General features: G+C 36.1%; 1 protein-coding gene across 4 annotated transcripts in view; it reads left to right on the plus strand.

Annotated features, from left to right (window-relative positions):
• The first annotated feature begins 661 nt into the window (after positions 1-661).
• The window catches only part of Mfn1 (mitofusin 1), a 38,090-nt gene continuing 16,996 nt past the window's right edge, over positions 662-21,755 (plus strand). Inside the window, exons 1-9 of one of the 4 annotated variants that reach the window (XM_046466835.2) lie at positions 662-788; positions 1,971-2,089; positions 4,236-4,371; positions 9,148-9,310; positions 11,154-11,278; positions 13,187-13,295; positions 14,905-15,012; positions 16,897-17,050; positions 17,820-17,887. In XM_046466835.2, coding sequence (XP_046322791.1) covers positions 1,978-2,089; positions 4,236-4,371; positions 9,148-9,310; positions 11,154-11,278; positions 13,187-13,295; positions 14,905-15,012; positions 16,897-17,050; positions 17,820-17,887 — 975 coding nt within the window. In that variant the 5' untranslated portion in view covers positions 662-788; positions 1,971-1,977. Of the gene's footprint in view, positions 789-810; positions 1,102-1,970; positions 2,090-4,235; positions 4,372-9,147; positions 9,311-11,153; positions 11,279-13,186; positions 13,296-14,904; positions 15,013-16,896; positions 17,051-17,819; positions 17,888-21,755 lie in introns of those variants that run through there. The other 3 variants (XM_046466836.2, XM_046466833.2, XM_046466834.2) reach the window with 3 other exon arrangements.

Consider the following 21,755-nt stretch of genomic DNA (forward strand, 5'->3'; position numbering starts at 1 on the left):
ACAAAGGAATCCTAGGACATATAAAAAGGGCAGGACACCTGGCTTCTTGGGATACCAGGATACCAGCTATGTCCCCGCCTTCTTCCTCTAGGAGAAGATAAACATCTATTTCCCTTTGGAGAAGATGAAACTGTTTATTTAAAATAAACCCTTTTCAAATAAACCCTGCTTCATATGCTTGCCTCTGCACGCCTCTCCAACGTTCAAACTTCAACATATGGGGAAGCACGACTTGTCACCGATAATTGGCAGTATCAACGTCATATTCCTAAATCTCACCTTTAATATCTCTCTCTCTCTCACACACACACACACACACACAGTCCCATTATTGGAAAAACAGGTAGCAAATCACACAAAAACAGTAGTGGAGAGGTCAAAAGGTTTTCCTTTTGTTGTTGGCCTGCCAAACATAAATCCCTCTGCTCACTCAGTTCAGACACCCACTTTTTTCAGTCATTTCTGAATAGTCACGGGAAGCTAGCCACATCTAGGCTGGGCAGAGCGTGGCAGACATTGAGGGAGGAGGAAGGAAAAGCACACTTCTGATAGAAGTCCCTGCCCACAACAACCCTTGTCTTCTGCCCTTAAGAAAAATGGCGCCCCATGTAGATGCGTTTCCGGCCACGGATCCCAACATAATAGGAGAGGGCCAGAGACCGGAAGTAACCGCCCTTTTGCCACTCCTCCCGCCTCCCCTCGCCGTCCAGCCTCTGTAGGGAGGATGAGGCAGCCAGGGGGCTGTGGCAGAGCTGCGGTTGCCGGGTGACAAGTTTAAGAGCTGGAATGTGAGTGCCCGCTCTCTTGACCGCTGGTTGGTTCTCCACGCTTGGGGTGACCTTCGAGCGGCCAGGGACAAGGGGCGGAGAGTTAATTGTTGGTCGAGCTCTCTGTGACGGGGCTCGGCCGCCGCCGCCGCCGCGGGTCCTTCGGGGAAAGAGCGAGGGAACTGGGGTCCGGCGGGGCACAGGAGGCCGGAGCCCCGGGGCAGCTAGGGGTTCCGGGCCGCGTCCGGCGCGCGGGGCGTGCGGGGTCTGGCCCCGAACCTGCGAGCTGGGCACCCGCGCCCGCGGTGTCAGACATGGAAGGCCTTTCCCCAAGGTAGGTGTTCGCGCCGCGGAGCCCGTGGACGTCCCCGCCCTGCTTTCCCACGCAGCTCCGTGGTGCGCTCATTTCCTGACCCTCTGGAAGGATCCGGCTTCTTTGGGCCACCGTGGTCCATTCCACGCACACTCCACCAACAAAGTGAGCAGTGATTGGAGTTTTTTCGTAAGAAGCTTCCAGGGAGGAAATTAAAAAAAAAAAAAGTACCTTCCTTGAAGTTTTTTTGGTACTTCGGCTGGGAGCGCGAGACTCCTTTAAGACTTGTCTTCTTGTTTGTTCTGATCAAATACTTCTGAACGTCAGCACTGCATTGTGATCTTGGGATTTTATTTCCCCCCTCTCACCTAAAGCTCCTGGTTGGGAAACTTAATAACTTAGTTATTGTTGGGAACTTGGCTTCCTCTCACTATCCCAGTTCCCTGATATACTTGAGTCACATGCAGTCACGGTTTAGCCACGGTTAGTTTCATCTTCTCCAAAGGGAAATAAAGTAGAAATTGCAACCAAGACTTTGGCCAATAGAGTTCATCTGTTTTATCTATTTTAGTGAGATATGGCTCAAATGTAACCTGTAATTTCTGACTAAAACGCTTTCTGCTCAAAAAACAATTACCTAAAAGTATTTTGGCAGTTTTAATTTATTTCATCTGGGAGTTAAGGAATGATGTCAGAATGTGAATGTCATTATTATACAGTTTTGATCAGTGCTTTTTTTTTTTTTTTTTTTTGTCCCAGAGACAAGGTCTTTGTGTTGCCCAGGCTCCTGGGTGCAATTGATATATCTACCTCTGCCACCCAGGTAGCTGGGCCCATAGGCCAGTACCAGTGCTAAATACCCGCTTTTATAACTTTATTTCTTCCTTTAGTAGCATAATGGCAGAATCGGCTTCTCCACTGAAGCACTTTGTGCTGGCTAAGAAGGCAATTACTGCAATATTTGCCCAGTTACTGGAGTTTGTTACTGAAGGATCACATTTTGTTGAAGGTTAGTTCCTCTTAAGTTCTTAAAATGATTACTGTTGAAAATATGTAAAGGTGCTTTATTATTTCAACTCTAGCTATTAAACTCATTTTGGACATTGTTCTGTATACTTTGAGGGAGTCCGTAATTAATAAAACCCATTTCTGCTCTCCAGAAAATTAAATGGTATTAACAGTTAAGGAATAAGTGCTTATATGTAAAGTACTATTTATTCTAGGCACTTTATTATATTAATAACTTCTTCAATCCTCATATCACCACTAAGGTGGTTATAATCATACTCATTTTGAAGGTAAGGAAACCAAGGCACAGCAAAATTAAGCAGTTTGCCCAAGATTACACAGCCCTAAGTGCCTAGTGAAAAATAGGCAGTCCACAGTCATTCTTCCCCAACTTAATTAAACCAAGACCTCAGGCCCTAAATTTTCTTCTTACATAAGGCAAAGTTACAGTGCAGAAAGGGTAAAAGGAGTTTTCATAAAATTTTATTTTCTTCTCATTCCTTTCATGGTACTGGGAATTTGAACTCAGGGACAATTTACTACTGAGTTATAGTCCCAGCCCTTTTAATTTTTGAGATGGGGTCTTGCTAACTTGTTAAGGCTGGCTTCAAACTTGGAATCTTCCTGCCTCAGTCTTCCAGGTTGCTGGGATTATAGATGTAGGTGTGCCCCACTGCCCTTGGCTAATTTTCATAAAATTCCGTGTAACTGTTCAGGCAAAGATGGTAAGGAATGTCTTCCCAGGATATACTAATTTAGAAATAGCTATTGAAATTCTTCTAGCTTTTAAGATTGTGTGTCCATTAAGTATACAATGAAAGGGGGGAATTATTATATAAACTACTCTGGTGACATGGGGAAACATTTGTTAGGTTGATAGAATCATACTTTTCCCCCCTTGTTCTCCTAACCCTCCCTCACCAGATTTTGAGCTCAAATCTCTTCATCTTTGTCTCACTTTGTCACTAGCACCAAGTTGACACAGTTCAAGTTCTATTGTTGAATGAGGAGGAAAAAATTACTGGTATAGTATCTTTATGTTTCCAATTTGGAAGGAATTTGAGCTTTCACAGTGACTTCTTTTTTTGTTTTGCACAGTAACTTTAGGTTTTTTTTCCTAAAAATGTTGATAGAAAGTGACAATGAGGTTAAATGTAATCTGTGATGAGTCTAATAAATTGAGTTAGTGAAAAGGGCAAGTTTTGAATCTGAATTCATTTTTACTGGTTCTAGAACCTCAGAAAAAAGTGTTGCAAAAAAGATCAGGAACAACAAAAGTAAAATGAAAAAGTGTAGTAATACTTTAGCCAGTGCTGTTTACCAAATTGCACATATTTTTATTAATGTATAGAAAGGTAAAATGAGATGGAAAATTTAAGTTTAATTAGACAAGCACTGGGTAAGTTTTAAGTGGCACTGTTGTCTCTAATTAGGATCATTTAGACAGGCAAATATCTTTACTTTGGAAAAAGAGGTGATAAGATTGCAAATATCAGTTTATCTCTTACTCCTAAAATAAAACAGTAGAAAAGGTTGTTCTGCTTTTAAACCCAGGCTTTTCTAGCTCCTGGTGCTTGGAAGAGCAGAGGAAGAGGAAGGGTTGAGCTAGAGTGGGCAGGTATCATTAAAGCTATGAAGTGGGATTTAACTTGTAATTCTCTTTCCTCTGTCTTTTCATGTTGAGTGAATTGTGTTGCTCCATCCCTGTAGGAAGCAGAACAAGAAGTGATAAGGTTGCAAGGTCTTTTTTAGCCTGGAAACTGAACCATATCTTAATTTCTGAAGGGTTTTTGTTTAAACTTTATTTCTTAGCGTGTAGGCCCAGGTTCTCAGCTTTCAGTTAGTTGGAACAGTAACAGGTGGTTATTAGATTTTTGTTTTTTTCTTTGGAATTGGATTTTTATGTCAGGTAGATACTTTGTATTTTTGAAATCTAGATGAATAATAAATTCTTGCAATTTTTAATGTCTGAAATTCTTTTGGGCAGTATTCTTATGACCCATTGCAACAGAGCATGGATCTTTTACCAAATACTCATTAGACTATGAGCATTTTTATTTTTCAAATATTTTAATATAGAACAAAGCCAAAACATAGTTTTAGGTGTTCCACTGAATGGTATTTCTAATATCATTTCAATTTTGCAGCAACATACAGGAATCCAGAACTTGATCGAATAGCCACTGAAGATGATTTGGTGGAAATACAGGGGTGTAAAAATAAGCTTTCTGTCATTGGTGAGGTGCTGTCTCGGAGACACATGAAAGTGGCATTTTTTGGCAGGTAATCCTTTATTATTTCTTCTAAGGTAGGTTTCTAGAAATCAGCTCTTCTTGGTCATATCCCCAGCTTTGTCTGATGTTTCAGCAAGTTATATTCACCCTCCCTCCCCACACACCCCAACAGTTTGTACCTGTGTTAGATATGAAAGCTGTTAGAATGTAAAGGAATTTCTCAGTGTAATTGTCTGGAATGATAGAGTTATCTCTGCCATAGCCTACAGATTAATTTAATAATCAGTTAATGGGCTGGGTAGTAGAGCACTCACCTAGCACACTCAGGGCCCTGGGTTGATTTGTAACACCTTAAAAAGAAAATAAAATTAATTGTTAACTCCCTGTATATTATGTATTCTGTTAGGCATGAGAGGTGCAAAGACAAATGACTAACTAGCTCCATACTTTTTTTCACAAACATCATGCTTTATCCTGTCACAGGAGAAGAGATGTCTCCAGAGGAGGGTCCTGAGGAGTTTCTGGGAGAGAAGCAGGAACTCAGCTTAGAACTAGATAGGTCCAGAATGATGAAAAAGAATTTCAGCACACACCAGGCAGAGGCATACACAGATTTATTTAGGAATGCAGATACATGTTCAAGGGAGAATGTGGGCCATCTGAAGTATGAGAGATGCACTTTTGGGGTTCTTGGCTCTTTTATATGAAATTTTGTTAGTGGTGGGTATGGAAAGATATGTAGGGATGATAACAGTCTGGTGCTCAATGGCTTATGGTGTTTTGGTCATTCTTAGAATCCTTAGGCCAATGTGGTGTTCATTATCTGATCAATAGATAATGTTGGAAAGTTTCTCTAAATTATAAGTTTTTCAAAATATTATGTCTCTTTGGCTAATCTGGTGGGCTGTTTAATAGTGCACAAGGTAATTATCATAAGTGAATTTATGGTTAAGATTTACAAATTTAAGATTTATAGATTTCCCAGAAATTTGGGAATGGTAGGCCTGGGAGAGAGATTGGCTTGGTGAATGAGAGGCCTGGAAAAATATTTAGAACTTCTGAATTAAAATTTTATTTCCTTGCCCTTCCTTTCTGTTTCTCTTCTATTTCTTTTATTCTATCCTACCTCAGTACCAGTAGGAGCATTTATTTACTGAACTAACCTCATAGGTCTTCTACTTTCCATCTTAGGGCTTTTGTACTTGCAATTTCCTCTGTCTAGATTACTCTGCAGATTTTATCCTAAATATTAATACTTCAGAAGCCTTCCCTTGTTACTCTGCCAAAGAAATTCCTTCACAATTCTTCTTCTTCTTCTTTTTTTTTTTTTTTTTGATAGTGGGGATTGAAATGAGGGATGCTTAATCACTGAGCCGCCTCTCCAGCCCTTTTTTTTTTTTTTTTTTATTTTGAGAGAAGGCTCTTGCTAAGTTGCTGAGGCTGGTCTGGAACTTGGAATCTTCCTGTCTCAGCATTTCAAGTTGCTGAGATTACAGATGTATGCCACTATACCTGGCATTCAGTCATTCTTTCTTTTTCTTTCTTTTAAACATTTATTTTTTAGGTGTAGGTGGACGCAACACAGTGCCTTTATTTTTATGTGGTGCTGAGGATTGAACCCGGGTCCTGCCTGTGCTAGGTGAGCCCTCTATTGCTGAGCCACAATCCCAGCCCCTCAGTCATTCTTTCTTGAAGCACCCTGCTTATGTCCTTCAAAGCTTTTTACAAAGTTCCATTATTTTGTGTTTTCATTTTCTGCTTCTTACACTTGGCAACAAGAGTTTGATAGGAGATGGCTCCATAAAAGAGGTTGTACCTCAGATTAGGGTGGAGTAGGAGTGGGAAGAAGCCTCCTGAAGAGGCAGTGACTCAAGCTGTACTACTTGAGAAGGAGAAATAGGTAGGTCCAAGCAGCTGGTCCTTAATTTACCATGGTTCTATTAGCGATTTTTTTTTTCTGACTTCTCTGTGGTACAAAAGCAGTGTGTACTCAGCTGCAATTACCTTTTGAATTTTGATCTTTTCCTGGGCTAGTGATGTATGAAATAATACTCTCCAGACTCAGGATAGTGGCAGCAAGCCACAACTCCAAGTCAGCCCCATGATTACAAATAAAAACAACTGTAGTCTATATGATGGTAAACTGTAATGTTGAAGAGGTTAGATGCATTAAGTGAATTTTCAGCAACATGGTATTTTCAATTTACTATGGGTTTATTCGTGTATAATCCCATCATAAGTTGAGGAACATCTGTATTAGCTTTCAATATGAAAAGGGTGGTGTCTTGAAAAGGAAAGACAATGAATTAGGGAGAGGATGAGAAACCTTTCAGGAACAGAGATTCTAGACAGGTAAAAGGAAAATTAGAATTGGTACACAATGTAAACAAATATATTTGCTCTATTTACCTCCTGGTACCAGGGATTGAACCCAGGGGCACTGTACTACGAAGCTATATCCCTAGACCTTTTCATTTTTAAAAATTTGAGACAGGGTTTCCCTAATTTGCTGAGGCGCACCTCGAACTTGCAATCCTCCTGCCTCAACCTCCTGAGTAGTTGGGATGACAAGTGTGTGTTGCCTGGATATAGCCAGAAATATATTTGGTCTTTGAACCCTGGTCCTGTCACAGAGTTCCTAAAACCCTTGGAATTGCTGAGTTATAAGAATAGCTTTTCTTATTTTGAATGAGCCTCTTATGAATAAACCTGAGTTTATGCTAATATAGTAGCTTAGGGTGGAGCCCCTGCCTACCTTAAGGATGGGATCAGTCATCAGAAAGACTAAGTAATAAGAAGTTTGGAACTTTTAGCCTCAACATACCAACTTCCAGGAAGGTGGGTGGCTGGGGGCTGGAGATTAAGCTCCCTAAAATCTCGGAATCCAGATTGATGAGGTTCCAGGTTGCTGAAAGTGTTGGCAGGGAATGGATATTTTCCCTCCTACTTTGCCCTGTCTAGTTCTTCATCTGACTATTCATCTGTCCTTTATTTTTTTATTTTTTATTTTTTCAAAGACAGAGTGAGAAAGAGGAGAGAGAGGGAGAGAGAGAGAGAATTTTTAATATTTATTTTTTAGTATTTGGTGGACACAACATCTTTGTATGTGGTGCTGAGGATCGAACCCGGGCCGCTCGCATACCAGGCGAGCGCGCTACCGCTTGAGCCACATCCCCAGCCCTCATCTGTCCTTTATAATATCCTTTTAATAAATGAAGTAAAGTGTTTCCTTGAGTTCCAGGAGCTGTCCTAGCAAATTATTGGACCCAGGAAGGGGGTTTAAGGGAACCCTAACTTAAACCATTTTTGGTCATAAGCACAGACCATAACCTAGAACTTTTCATTTGGTATCTAAATTGGGGGATGGACTTGGGAGACTAAGCTCTTGACCTGTAGGATCTGACACTATCTCTAGGCAGATAATGTCAGAAAAGAATTAAAGGACACAACATTGGTGTCTGCTATAGAATTGCATGGTGCCTTTGGGAAGGACCCCCCCACCCTCAACAATTGTTTTTTCTTTAATGTTTGGGAAGACAAGGTGACAGTGTCTCCAGTTTCAATGCACATAAGAATCATTCAGGGAGCACTACCAGAGTCTGATTCTGTAGGTTTACAGTGTATCTTAGGAATCTACATCATTAGTGGGCTCACCTGATGATTCTGATGGGGATGGGGGGACCCAGACTGTTCTTGAGGATCATTGCAGCAAAGCTTCATGCAGTCATTAAAAGGATTAATTTTGAGAGAGGTCATCTGTGTCATTGTAAGATGTGTGTAGTGGCAATGGGAGCACTGTTGAGATAATTAAGATGAAGTGGTTCCTTAGGGAGGAAGTGAGGAGCAATATCCATAACACAAGTAGAGTATGACTCTTAGACTGAGAGAAAGAGGTGAAGCATGTACCATAAAGATGCTGTTTTTGCAGTGAAGCAAAAGGCTCTGAATAATTTCTGGGTTTTGAGCTGATTGGAAAGCAAGCTCTTAAAGTGGTATGAGGTGGTGTTAGGGTTTCAGTGTCTTCAGAAGTATAAATGCATAACAGATTATCCCAAACTTAGCAAATTAAATATAACCATTTTATTATGTTCACTGATTCTGAGTCAAGAATTCAGACAGGGCACAGCTGGGATGTCTTGTCTTTCCTTGTTCCATGGTATTTGGAGCCTCATGAAGATTTGGAGGAGGTTTAACAACTGAGTTTTAGAATCATCTGAAATCTTTTTACTCACATGCCTGGTACTTGCCTGAGAAGAGTAGAAGAATAGGGCTTTCAATTAGAGCATTTAGCTGGACCTTTCTGTTTAGCTTGACTTTCTCATAGTGCAGCAGATTCAGAGTAATTGGACTTCTTACATGGCAACGTTCCAAGTGCATGTGATCCAGTGAACAGTCCAGAAGCTTCATTGCCTTTTATGCCTTGCCTTGGAAGTCACCCAGTGTCACTTCTGACGTGTGTTATTTGTTGAAGCAGTCACAAATCAGCCCAGATTTAAGATGATGAGACATTAGACCCCATTTTTATAATGGGAGGAGCATTACAGAATTTTGACTTGTGATTTGAAATTTCCACAAGAACTGAGAAAGAAAAATTAAGGATAGATATATGAAAAAGGTGGGGTTTGTTTTCTGGTGTTCTCTGCTCCTACTTTAAATATACATTCTTAATATTTAAATGAGGTTAACTTTTTTTATTTTTAACAAAAAATACAATCTGATGAACTTCCAATGAAATTGGAATTTTGAAAAAGTTGGTTTGAAACCTAGTGAAAGAATTAACTTTTTTATTGTTAATGTTTTGTTTTTCATGATTTTGTATATTTAGAACAAGCAGTGGGAAGAGCTCTGTTATCAATGCAATGTTATGGGACAAAGTTCTCCCTAGTGGGATTGGCCATACAACCAATTGCTTCCTAAGTGTTGAAGGAACTGATGGAGATAAAGCTTATCTTATGACAGAAGGATCAGATGAAAAAAAGAGTGTGAAGGTATAGTATTTAACCTTTAGCAACATGGTATACCAGCATTAGTGTCCTTGAAGTTTTAAAATTTTATAAGATGGCTACATTGCAGAAGATGGAAGTATTGTTAATATTTTTATTTATAACTTTTAAAGGCATCATTGATATTTTAGTTCTTGTAAAAGTCTTTTGCTTCAGAGTGAAATTATTGAAAGAATAAAACCTGTCCTTAACTGTGTCTTACTTTAGGAGAAGTTATTAACCATATTTGTAAATAAATGTTATAGATTTATTAAATAAGGACTATTACAATTCCCTAGTTTCGCAAATTGATTTATTTCTCCTTCCCTCAGTCCCTTCCTTCCTTGACGTTGCACATGATAGGCAAAGGTTCTACCATTGAGCTAATCCCCAGCCCTTTCACAAATTTCTTCCTTTTTTTTTTTTTTTTTTTTAATTTAGTTGTAGTTGGACACAATGCCTTTCACAAATTTCTAATTCAGTGTCACCATACTCCTTCAGCCAATAAAAGAATAAAATAGAAATTAGGTTGTAAGATGATAGCTCTGAGCTGAAAGGAATTGGTAAGGCAGTGTCTCATTATAGATACCCTTCCCCACCTTTGGGGATTAAACGTAGGGCCTTACACATGATGTTTATGAAAGTACAAGTGCTATCCCAGTGAGCAGTACTCCCAGCCTAGTCACCTTATCTTGTGTCTATAGATCTCTCCCACAAACACAGAAGAAGTTCAGTATTGAAGATTCTTGCCATTTTAGGTTTTGCTAAACTGAAGGTAAAGTCATATGTCTAGTTCTATGGGTTTGCTGTTTGACTTAGTATTAGATAACGGTCTATATTAGTTTACCTTCTTGGACTGATTGTACCCTTCACTTTTGTTATGAGAAAAAATTATGTTTATGAAAATACTTTTCAAACTTTTAACCTGTACAGGAATCACTAATATTTTGTAATTAGGATTTTTACCAAGCCATAATTCATACTTATTTGTAGCTTTAGATTCTCAAGGGCAAATATATTGTGAGATATTTTAAAGAAATTTTCTCTTTTTTCCTGATCTTTGTTTTCTACTTCCAATTTTGTTCCTTCATTGCTTTATTCCTCCTCTCCCCTACTCCCACATTTAAATTTGTTAACCTCAAGTAGAAGTTTGCTTTGCAATATAAATAAACTTTGATTCTTGTGTAGTTTAGAACTTAAGTTTAAGTTATTATAAGAGCTTATCTTAAGCACTTATAATAACTTAAACTTCATCACAATTCTGTTAGATAGGTACTTTTGCTATCATAATTTTATTAGCCTGTACAACCTAGCTCAGTGATAATGCTCCCCTGGGTTTAATTTCCAGTACCGAGGGAAAAAAAAATATTTATTGACTTTTTATATTGCTTCCACTATTCCTATAGGAATTTTAAAACTATTTTAATAACAATATCTCTTCTCATGTTTCTCTTTTGATACTTATCAATACATATTGGTTTTAGAAGAGTCAGAGAATGCAAACAGGCCAAAAGAACAAAGATTACAAAATAATGATTTGTAAAACCAGTGTCACTTTCAGGAGTTGCATAGGATTCCATTGCTAGAGTTCAGTTTGTTGGGTCACTTAGAATATTTCCAACCATGATGATTTTGTAAGATAGTATGAGTAAACTTTTTGAAGGAAACCATTTTTTCCCTACTGTATTATTTCAAAGCTGAGGTTTCTTAACATTGTTCAGATGTTTGTATTTCAAATTATTTGAAGTTCTGTCTTTTGCAAAAATGATATTGTGCCAAATCAGAATATTTAAATCTTTAAAAAGTTTTTATTACAAGTATAATTTTTTTGTTTCCTCTCCTGCTTTAGACAGTTAATCAGCTGGCCCATGCCCTCCATATGGACAAAGACTTGAAAGCTGGCTGTCTTGTGCATGTGTTTTGGCCAAAGGCAAAATGTGCCCTATTGAGAGATGACTTGGTTTTAGTAGACAGGTAAAATTACATATGAACTGTTTTTTCTCTGGGTATACGTTTATTTAATAAAATAATGCTGCTTATAGCATGTGCTACACAAAACTTCAAATGTTCAGTTGCTACTTGGTCTCATTTCAGAGTGTTGGTTTCTGTTTTCAAGTTGTATAGTCTAATTTTGTTAGAAGAAATTCTAAAAGATATTCATTTTGGAGGGTTCCTTAAGACAATTTTATAGTTTGGATAAATGGTTGGAAGTTACAAATTGTCTAACTCTCGATATCTAGAGTAATAACTAGATATATAGAGGTAATAACTTTAAATATTTTTCTTAGCCAATAGTGACTTGGTTCTTTTTGTATCATGCATGTGCCTTACTGGGGAATTGAACCTATGGCCTTGTGCATGCTAGGCAAGCATTCTACCCCTGAGCTACATCCTCAGCTCAAGACTTGGTTCTTTTTTTTTTCTTTGTACCAAGGATTGAACCCAAGGCCACTTAATCACTGAGCCACATTGCCAACCCTTTTTTCTTTTATTTTAAGATGGTCTCATTAAATTGCTGAGGCTGGCTTTGAATTTATGATTCTCCTGCCTCAGCCTCCCAAGCCACTGGGATTACAGGTGTGAGCCACCACACCCGGCCTATGACTTGGTTCTTCAGTTTCCCAAAATAACTTTATTGGAAAACTCATACAACTTTTTGTTTTTCAAGAGCTAATAGAATGCTTTTGGATTTTTTTTTCAGTGCTCTTTGATTAATTTGCATTTATGACAGTTTTTTTTTTTAGAAAGAGAGAGAGAGAGAGGATTTTAATATTTATTTTTTAGTTCTTGGCAGACACAACATCTTTGTTTGTATGTGGTGCTGAGGATCGAACCCAGGCCGCATGCATGCCAGACGAGCGCGCTACTGCTTGAGCCAAATCTCCAGTCCTTTAAATATTTAGTTTTTACTTACAGGTGGACACAATGTCTTCATTTTATTTTACGTGGTGCTGAGGATTGAACCCAGTGCCTCATGCATGCTAGGTGAACGCTCTACCTCTGAGCCACAACCCCAGCCCTCCAACAGTTTTTATTTTTTAAATTAATTTATTTTGTGGTATGGGATTTGAGACCAGGGCCTTATGCATGGAAGGCAAGTGGCAAGCGCTCTACCACTGAGCTATGTCTCATTCCTTGTGATGTTTTAAAAATCATCCCACTATACTGATTCTTAATAAAATGATTATGCATATCAGTTATCACTATCATTAGCTAAGAAAGGTATTTAATGTTTTTAAAAATTTTGGTGTGTTCTTTATTCAGTTAAAATTTTAGTGTTTTATATGAACCATTTGTTTTTGATGATGGGTTTTCCTTATTGGAAAAGTGTTTCATATTATAATCAGTGGGATAACTCAAAGGAGAGAGAAGATTCTTGTGAAATCAAAATATTTTAAATATAATATTAGTCAATTTTGCTTTATTTCATAGCTTAATTATATCCATAATCCCTCCAGTCAAGATATACAACAGGCAAATCCTTCACTATAATTTTTATAGTATAGATGGTATATTAAATTTATATCTACCAGAGAGTATTTTATTTTTTATTATTTGTGCTTTTAAAAGCACTTAAATCTCTGAGCTGAACCAGATATACCTCTCAGAGCCTCATTTTTTAATTATCTATTAGCCTAGTTTGTTTTGTTTTTCAGTACTTATTTTATTTTTCAATCTTTTAGAACATAAAGATTAAGAAGATTTAAAAATTGATCATATTACTTGCTTTGTCAAAAATTACTATTAAAATTTCCTAGGAATCATAGTAATCATGGTCCTTTAGGCTTCAAATAATACATGAAAGTCTAAACAAAATTGTATAACCCAAATTTTCTTTTTAAAAAATTTCATATAATTCAATCTTTATTTCATTCCTATTAGTCCAGGCACAGATGTTACAACAGAACTGGATAGCTGGATTGATAAGTTTTGCCTAGATGCTGATGTCTTTGTTTTGGTTGCAAACTCGGAATCAACACTAATGAACACGGTAGGATATAATCATATTACTGTGTTTGGGGTCAGTCAACTAATTGATATTCATTTTAATTCCAAAAAGTGAGTGAAATCCAAATCATGTATTAGAAAGAAATCTAAAATTGGGTGAATGAAAGCATTTGTGTTTCCATAGGACCATAAAGCACAAACCACTCTCACTTTCTACCATTTATCAGGCAAAGCTTTTCATATTTTCAGTTTTGTTACCCTTTTTCAGCTTTACCTGTATATATTGTAGGTTCCAGTTTACCAGGATACACTTTAGACTGCTATTAAATTTAGATTATCCAGGATATCTGTCTAGATTTTGGGGATTAAACGTAGGGCTTTACACATGATGTTTATGAAAGTACAAGTGCTATCCCAATGAGCCACACTCCTAGCCTAGTCACCTTATCTTGTGTCTGTAGATCTCTTCCACAAACACAGAAGAAGTTAAATATTGAAGATTCTTGGTCCTTTGTTTATGGGTTTTTTTGTTTTGTTTTTGGTAGTACTAGGGACTGAAGGACTGAACGTAGGGTGTTGCAAATGCTAGATAAGCACTGAATTACATCTCTAGCCCTTTATTTTTGGGGTTTTTATGTTGAGACTGGTACTTATTAAGTTGCCCAAGGTAGCCTGGAACTTGTGATCCTCCTACCTCAATTCCCTGAGTAGCTGGAGTTACCGTGTACACTACTATATCTTACATTTATGCTGTCTTTTTTTGGGTTGTTTTTGTTTTTTGGTATTAGGAATTGAACCCAGCAGTGCTTAACTACTGAGTCATCCCCAGCCTTTTTTATTTTTCGTTTTGAGACAAGGTCTCTTTAAGTGACTTAGGGCCTCCCTAACTTCTTGAGGCTGGACTTGAACTTGTGATCCTTTTGCCTCAGCCTCCCAAGTTGCTGGGATTGTAGGTGTGTGCCACCATGCATGTAAGTAGTTTACATTATTATTAATAACTCTTAAAAAAGATTTTAGGGCAGCTCAGGAGGCTGAGACAGGAGGATCATGAGTTCAAAGCCAGCCTCAGCAAGGCAAGGCACTAGGCAACTCAGTGAGACCCTGTCTCTAAATAAAAAATACAAAATAGGGCTGGGGATGTGTCTCAGTGTTTGAGTGCCCTTGAGTTCAATCTCCAGTACCAAAAAAAAAAAAAAAAAAAATAGATTTTAGGTAGCTTTTGAGAGCATGGATTGTTGTATCCAACAGTTCCAATTATATCTTGCATGTAGTAGAGTCTGATAAATATTGGTTAAATTCAAAAGGACTCGTGGCAAGAGCAATAGCAGTTATCACTTTTGCCTTCTTACATGTTAATTTTCTCATCTTTGAAACGTTTAATGTGCATATGGTGTTTTGGGATCCTTTATCAGTGGATGTTGATCATTATTGGTTCAAGTAAAAATTTCAAATATAAATAGAAAGTATCATTTAAAAGTGAATATACTGTTTTTTAAAAAATATTTTTATTTGTAGATGGACACAATACTTTTATTTTTATTTTACTTTTATATGGTGCTAAGGATCAAACCCAGCGCCTCACATGTGCTACACAAGCGCACTACCACTGACCTATAACTCCAGCCCTACTGTTTGTTTTTAATGTTTTACAGGAGAAACATTTTTTTCACAAAGTGAATGAACGACTTTCCAAGCCTAATATTTTCATACTGAATAATCGTTGGGATGCTTCTGCATCAGAGCCAGAATATATGGAAGATGTAAGTTATTTTTTTCCTGTAAATTTTTAAATACAGTCGTGTCTGAGAATACTTTCAATACATACTTGTCTGAGAAAAGTATGTCATAGAACATTATAAGAAGTATTCTCTTGTGAAAAGAATATGATTACAGAATACGTAAAGTTGATTAGTGATAGACACCAAAATATTAAACTATTTTGAAGAAAAATTGTTATAAAGTACTATCTAATCATTTCAGTACTTGAGAAACTTTTTTTTCTTTTTAACTTTTTATTGAAGTATAAAGTAACAGAAAAATACATAGATAAATCATTTAAGTATCCAGCTCTTTGAATTTCGTAAGTTTAAAACTCCTGTGTGAGAGTCCAAATAAAAAAACCACAAGATTCCTAATACCCAGAATCCCCCCTCATAGTCTCTCCTGTCCTCTGTCTTCTCTCCCAAGAATTAAATGCCTAAAATGACTTCTAACACATAGATTAATTTTTCTAGTTGTTCAACTTTATGTGATAGAATTGTATAGTATCTACCTTTGTGTCTGTTTTCTTTTGTTCAACATTGTGTTTGTCCTAGGCATCTGTATTATGTTTATTCTCATTGATATATGGTATTGTATCCTGTAATTATTTTGTTAATAATAAGAGAAAATAAACTGTTTATGTTCTGATTTCAAAATTAAGAGAGCCTCATTTTATATGCTCTGATTGCATTTTCCATAGCTCATAAAAAACAAAAAGCTATAACTGATTATTTTTCTTCTAATTAAGGCTATAATGGGGGGGGTAACTGCGATTGAACTCAGGAGCACTTAACATCTGAGCCACATTTCCAGCCCTATTTTGTATTTTATTTAGAGACAGGGTCTCACTGAGTTGCTTAGCATCTTGCTTTTGCTGAGGCTGCCTTTGAACTCATCATCCTCCTGCCTCAGCCTCCCAAGTTATAATTTAATGATTTCCATTAAACAATATCAGTCTTTCTTATTTACACACACATACAAAACAGCTTAATTTTAGCCAATTTTTTGTAGCACTTATTTTCTGATTTCAAAGGTATTAATAGCTTCATTGTTGAAAATTTAGAAAATAAAAAAATAATAAGGGCCAGGTGTGGCACCATTTGAGGCAGGAGGCTCACAAGTTCAGGGCCAGCCTCAGCAATTTACCAAGACCCTCTCAGAATTAAGTTTGAAAAAATGATCAGGGGATATAGCTCAAAAGTAAAATATCCCTGGGTTCAGTGTCTAGTAGAAGAGAAGAAAAGGAAAACAAGGAATAAATTAAAATGCCACTGATTTTTATGGGCTTTGCTTCTCTGCTGCTATTATTAATTTTTTTGGAGGAGGGACTGGGAATTGAACTCAGGGGCACTGGACCAATATGCCACATTGACAGGGTCTCAATGAGTTGCTTAACACCTGGATTTTGGTGAGGCTGGCTTTGAACCCAGATCCTCCTGCCTCAGCCTCCCTAGCTGGTGGGACTGGGCATGCATCACTGGGCCCAGCTTGCCACTATTATTAATTTTTATTAATTAATATACATCTATATACTCATTATTTTTTGTAATAAAATCATGTATATCCTTAATACAGATTTGACATTTCCATGCCATTAAATATTAACATTTGTCGGCAGTATGTTTTATAATGGTTATATAATATTTGATGTTTGTATAATATTTGATGTTTTGTTAGAATTTTAAATGTATGTTCAAAAGGAAGATCATTAAAAGAAAGATGTCTTGTCAAGTATTGTACTTTATTTATTAAAATATTCTGGATTTATTTAGGTATATGGGACTATTCCTATACTATCATTGTAAATGAAGTATAGTATAGATCTATGTTCATTGGTTATGTTTATTTAAATTATTAGAATTCTTTAATATTCTTCTTTGTAGGTACGCAGACAACACATGGAAAGATGCCTGCATTTCTTGGTAGAGGAGCTCAAAGTAGTGGATCGTTTAGAAGCACAAAATCGTATCTTCTTTGTTTCAGCAAAGGAAGTTCTTACTGCTAGAAAGCACAAAATACAGGGGATGCCAGAAGGTGGTATGTATTAATAATAGGTTTTCCTTTTAAATATATATATATGTATATATATATATATAAATATAAATATAAACAATATTATGCTGGAAATCTAGCTGTATACAGTAGTCCTCCTCTTATTACTGTGGTTTCAGTATTCTATGGTCAGATATGGTCTGAAAGTTTTAAATGGAAAATTTTAGAAATAGACAGATCGTTAATTTTAAATTGTGCACTGAATGGTATTTTGAAGTCTGTCCATTCTAGACAACACGGAACATCCTTTTGTTCAAGGTTTCCATACACTACTCAGCCATCTTGGTTAACATGTTGATTGCTTAGTAATCACAGAGCTTATGTTCAAGCAACCCTTACTTAGTAATGACCTAAAGAGCAAAAATAGTTACTGATGCTCGCAATTGACATACACCAGAGAGATGCTATAAAGTGCTTATTTTAAGTGAAAAGTTGATTTAATAAAGAAAAAATATTGTATGCTGAGGTTGTTGTTGCTAAGATCTACATAAGAATTACTCTTCTAACTGAAATTGTGAAGAAGAAAAAGAAATTTGTACTTACAGCTTCAAAAGTTTCAGCCACAGTGCATGATAAATGCTTGATTAAGATGGAAAAGGCATCAAATTTGTATATATATATGTAGATAAAGTTTATATGGGGTTCAGTACTACTTGCAGTTTCAGACATCCCCTAGGGATCTTGGGACATATTTCTCATGGATAAAAGGGACTGATATATTAGATTTAAAAAAGTCTTTGCCTGTATATTACAGGTGGGGCACTTGCTGAAGGATTTCAGGCAAGATTACAGGAATTTCAGAATTTTGAACAAATTTTTGAGGTAGGAATTTTGTCAATGTATCAAATAATGCAAAACTCCTGAATTGGCTGGAGAGTGATTATAACTTCATTTTCATTATCTATCTTTCAATAACCTCTGCTGTTATTTAGTGTAGTTACTGACACAGGAAGTGAAACAAGTTGGAAGAAAGGAAGCCCAGCAAAATGGATGATCTGTAAGAATTGAGAATTAAAGATTATTCTTTTTCCTTATGTATCTATAAGTGAGAAAGTTTTTTCATTATTGCTTGTGTTGTGCAATGTATGAAATTCTTGGTGTTCAGTTATTTGAAGCAAGAGCAAACAAATGTAATTGCTGTTGGAAGGAGTAGAGAGCAAAGTGAAAATCATCCTCTCTCTTTTTTTTTTTTTTTTTGATACCATACTATTCATGGAGATATATAGGACATGTTTAATGTCATTTGATAAACTTTTACAACATTTCTAAAGTGTATTGCAACCTATTCATTCTCCTCATTTTGTATCAAATGTTCTGAACAAATGAGTTAATAGAAAATAATTAAGATACAGCTCCAACACTAGGAATCTGGTGGGAAACTACCAAAGTGTGTGAGTGACTGATGTGTGTATAGTATTGGGGAGAGAAGATAATTAATCTCTTATAGTGTAGGCACTTGAGTATTCAGAGACATTAAAAATCCTACATTTGACTAAAAAGTTCTTAAGATATTAATCTTCTAAAACCTTCCATAGCCCTATTTAATATAGTACTGCATAGATTCCATATCAACTTCTCACTTATGAATGAACACAAAGACTTTAGAATTAGAAATCTGGCATCTGTAATTATTCCTCTTTCTAAGTGGTAATTGCCTTAGTAGGACAGACTTGAAAATTGAATGTGCTTGGCAGAATTTTTAAAATTTTAAAAATTTGCTTATTTTTTCCTTATCTTTAAATTGATAAGAGGAGGAAAGACCTTTAGACATATGAAGACAAAGTGTTTAAGAAAGAAAACTCACTATATGCTACCTTAGTAAGAACTCTACTTTTTCAGAGGTTCCTGCAATATCAGTAGATGTCCTCTCAAGCCAAGCCATAGGATATACATGGATTCCCAGTTACTCGTAGAATATTGTTTGTTTATTTTCTTTCTTTTTTTTCCACAAGAGAATTGATACTTTCCTCATGCCTTTCCACTTACTTCATCCATGTGGAAAATGTGTTGAGAAGCATGTATTGTTCTGTTTTCTTGTCTGTATTTATTGACAAGGGGAAAAAAAAAAAAAATATATATATATATATATATATATATATATATATATATATATATAGTGAATGTTTATAATTCTTTCTTCTACCAAATCATACTATTTTGTCCATTTACATATCTTTCATATTGGTTCATGGTACACCTTTTGCTTTCCCAGAATATCTTGAAGGGGCAGGAAGGAGAGGAATAAAAGATGTGTGTTATAGAGCATTGGTTCCCAAACTAGCTGATTATTAAAATCACATGAGTTACTTTGGAGAACTGCAGGCACCTGAGGTTCCCAGAAATTTTGATCTAGTTGGGCTGGAATTTGCCTAGGAATCTATGTATAGTCAAAGTTCCCCAAGTGATTGCGGTAATCAGGTAGATTTGGGAACTAGTTTCTTATTCTCTCTCTCTCTCTCTCTCTCTCTCTCTCTCTCTCTCTCTCTCTGTGTGTGTGTGTATTTATATATTTTGCAGTGCTGGGGATTGAATCTGGGGCTTGAGCATGCTATGCAGGTGCTCCTGTTTTTAGAAGAAAAAAACAGTTCATTAGAAGAAAAAAGCAGTTTATTTTTGTTGTTTTAGTTACATATTAATAACAAACTATACATATAATAGTATATGATCATCAACTTTTATGTTATTAGGACATCAGAAAATTAACTTAATTGGCATGATTACTATTTTGAATCTCAATCATTAAGTTTTTAAAGGAGCCTATAGGATATTCTGACATGAGGGAATTTAAATTGGTTTATAATAGTATTTTTAACTTTCTGGAAATTAGAGTTTCTGATAAATCTAGGAACTCTATAAGCTGTATATTTTCCCATGGAGATTCATTAGCATATTAGTCTGCCTTTTAATATCCTGCAGATAAATGGGAATAGCAGTTTAGGATACTTTTTAATTAGAAAAAGATTGTTTTTCTTTTTTATATTTATTCATTATTGTGTTTTTGAATCAAAAAATAACATATTTACCAAATAACTTTTCAAGATCTTTTCATTTCTGTCTAGTCTAGCTCTAACATTGTGCTGTTATCTACGAATTTGGATCTTCATTGCTGATATCTAGATTTACTTCATCGAGGAACATAAATTTTATTTTAACCTTTTTCTTTTAAAATTATTTTTATGTTTTTATTATAATTTTGTGGAGCTTAGTTTGGCACATTTATGAGACAGCTATTTAAAATAAAATTCAAGTTGTGTTTTGGTTATTAAAAAATAAGTAGTTTACAATTCAGACATTTACTATTAGGTAATTATTGGTGGTTTTATAGAAGGAAACATTCTGGAATGTTTAACCTTTGTTTTAGATATATAAGGGATAGGATACTTAAAATGCATACCACTAATATTTTGAAGATTAGTGAAAATGAATGATGTGTAAATGAGCTTCGCCGGGCAAAAGTGAAGGTAGACCAATCAAGAAATGAATGGGCTGAGTTGTCTTTATAAATGAATTTTCTTCACGTGCCCTATCCCTAAAGAAGTGAATTGTTCTGTTTTTTATACCTCAAAATACTGGAGAGGGGAGAAAGATTAAAGGCTTTCTATTTGAATGAAATGCATACATAGTTTTAGAGACAGGGCTGAGTCTAAGTTATAAGTAGTACATTTATTTTTTTATTTTTTGTTTTTTTGAGGGTGGGTACTGGGGTTGAGCTCAGGGGCACTCCACTACTGAACCACATCCCCAGCCCTATTTTGTATTTTTTATTTAGAGGCAGTGGGTTCATTAGCTCCTTGCCATTGCTGAAGCTGGCTTTGAACTTGTGTTCCTCTTGTCTCAGCCTCCCAAGCTGTTGGGATTATAGGCATGCACCACCCGGCCTGGCCAAGTAGTACATTTAATGAGCATGTAACATATTCATTTCAGAATAATAAACATAGTACTTCAGTGCCAAGTGAATACCTTTTAAACCTTGAAAGCTATTTATTTTTACAAAGGAGGGACAAAAATGAGCTTCAGGATGTAATTAACAATTTGTGCTAGCTAAATATATAAACAACTAAATATAATACTTTTACAGAAGTATCCATCTTAGGGAATTGTGATATAACCATAATTCTAAAAAAATCATTGCTGGGTGCAGTGGCAAACACCTGTAATCCCAGCACCTCGGGGGGCTGAGGAAGGAGGATCACAAGTTCAGAACTAGCTTCAGCAATGGTGAGGCACTAAGCAACTCAGTGAGACCCTGTCTCTAAATAAAATACAAAATAGGGCTGGGGTTATGGCTCAGTGGTGGAGTGCCTCTGAGTTCAATCCCTGGCATTCTCCCCTCCAAAAAAAAAAAAAATGTCATAGAAGATAAACATGTCTCCTATGAAGTATTGTTGTAGGTACTGAAGTGGCTCAGGCTAGCATTTCTTAAATTGTTCAGACTGAATGTCTTTTCTACGTAAACCCCTATAGTTTTCAAATGTTGTCACTATAGAACTTGACTTTCTATGAAGTAAAAAAAATGAGTTCAGTTATAATATTATAGTTTGATAAACTTGATGAATCACAGTAAAAATAAATTTAGATCAGTAATATTCCATATATTGAAAATTCAAGCAAAAATTTCACAAATAATTGTGTCCATTACTAAATGTGATGCATTCTGATGTACTTTATTTATAAAACACTAGTTAATTTG

This window comes from Marmota monax, unplaced genomic scaffold (assembly GCF_021218885.2).
Source record: "Marmota monax isolate L192 unplaced genomic scaffold, Marmota_monax_Labrador192_F-V1.1 WCK01_AAM20220418_F8-fsc00074, whole genome shotgun sequence".
In the NCBI taxonomy this organism is placed as follows: Eukaryota; Metazoa; Chordata; class Mammalia; order Rodentia; family Sciuridae; genus Marmota; species Marmota monax.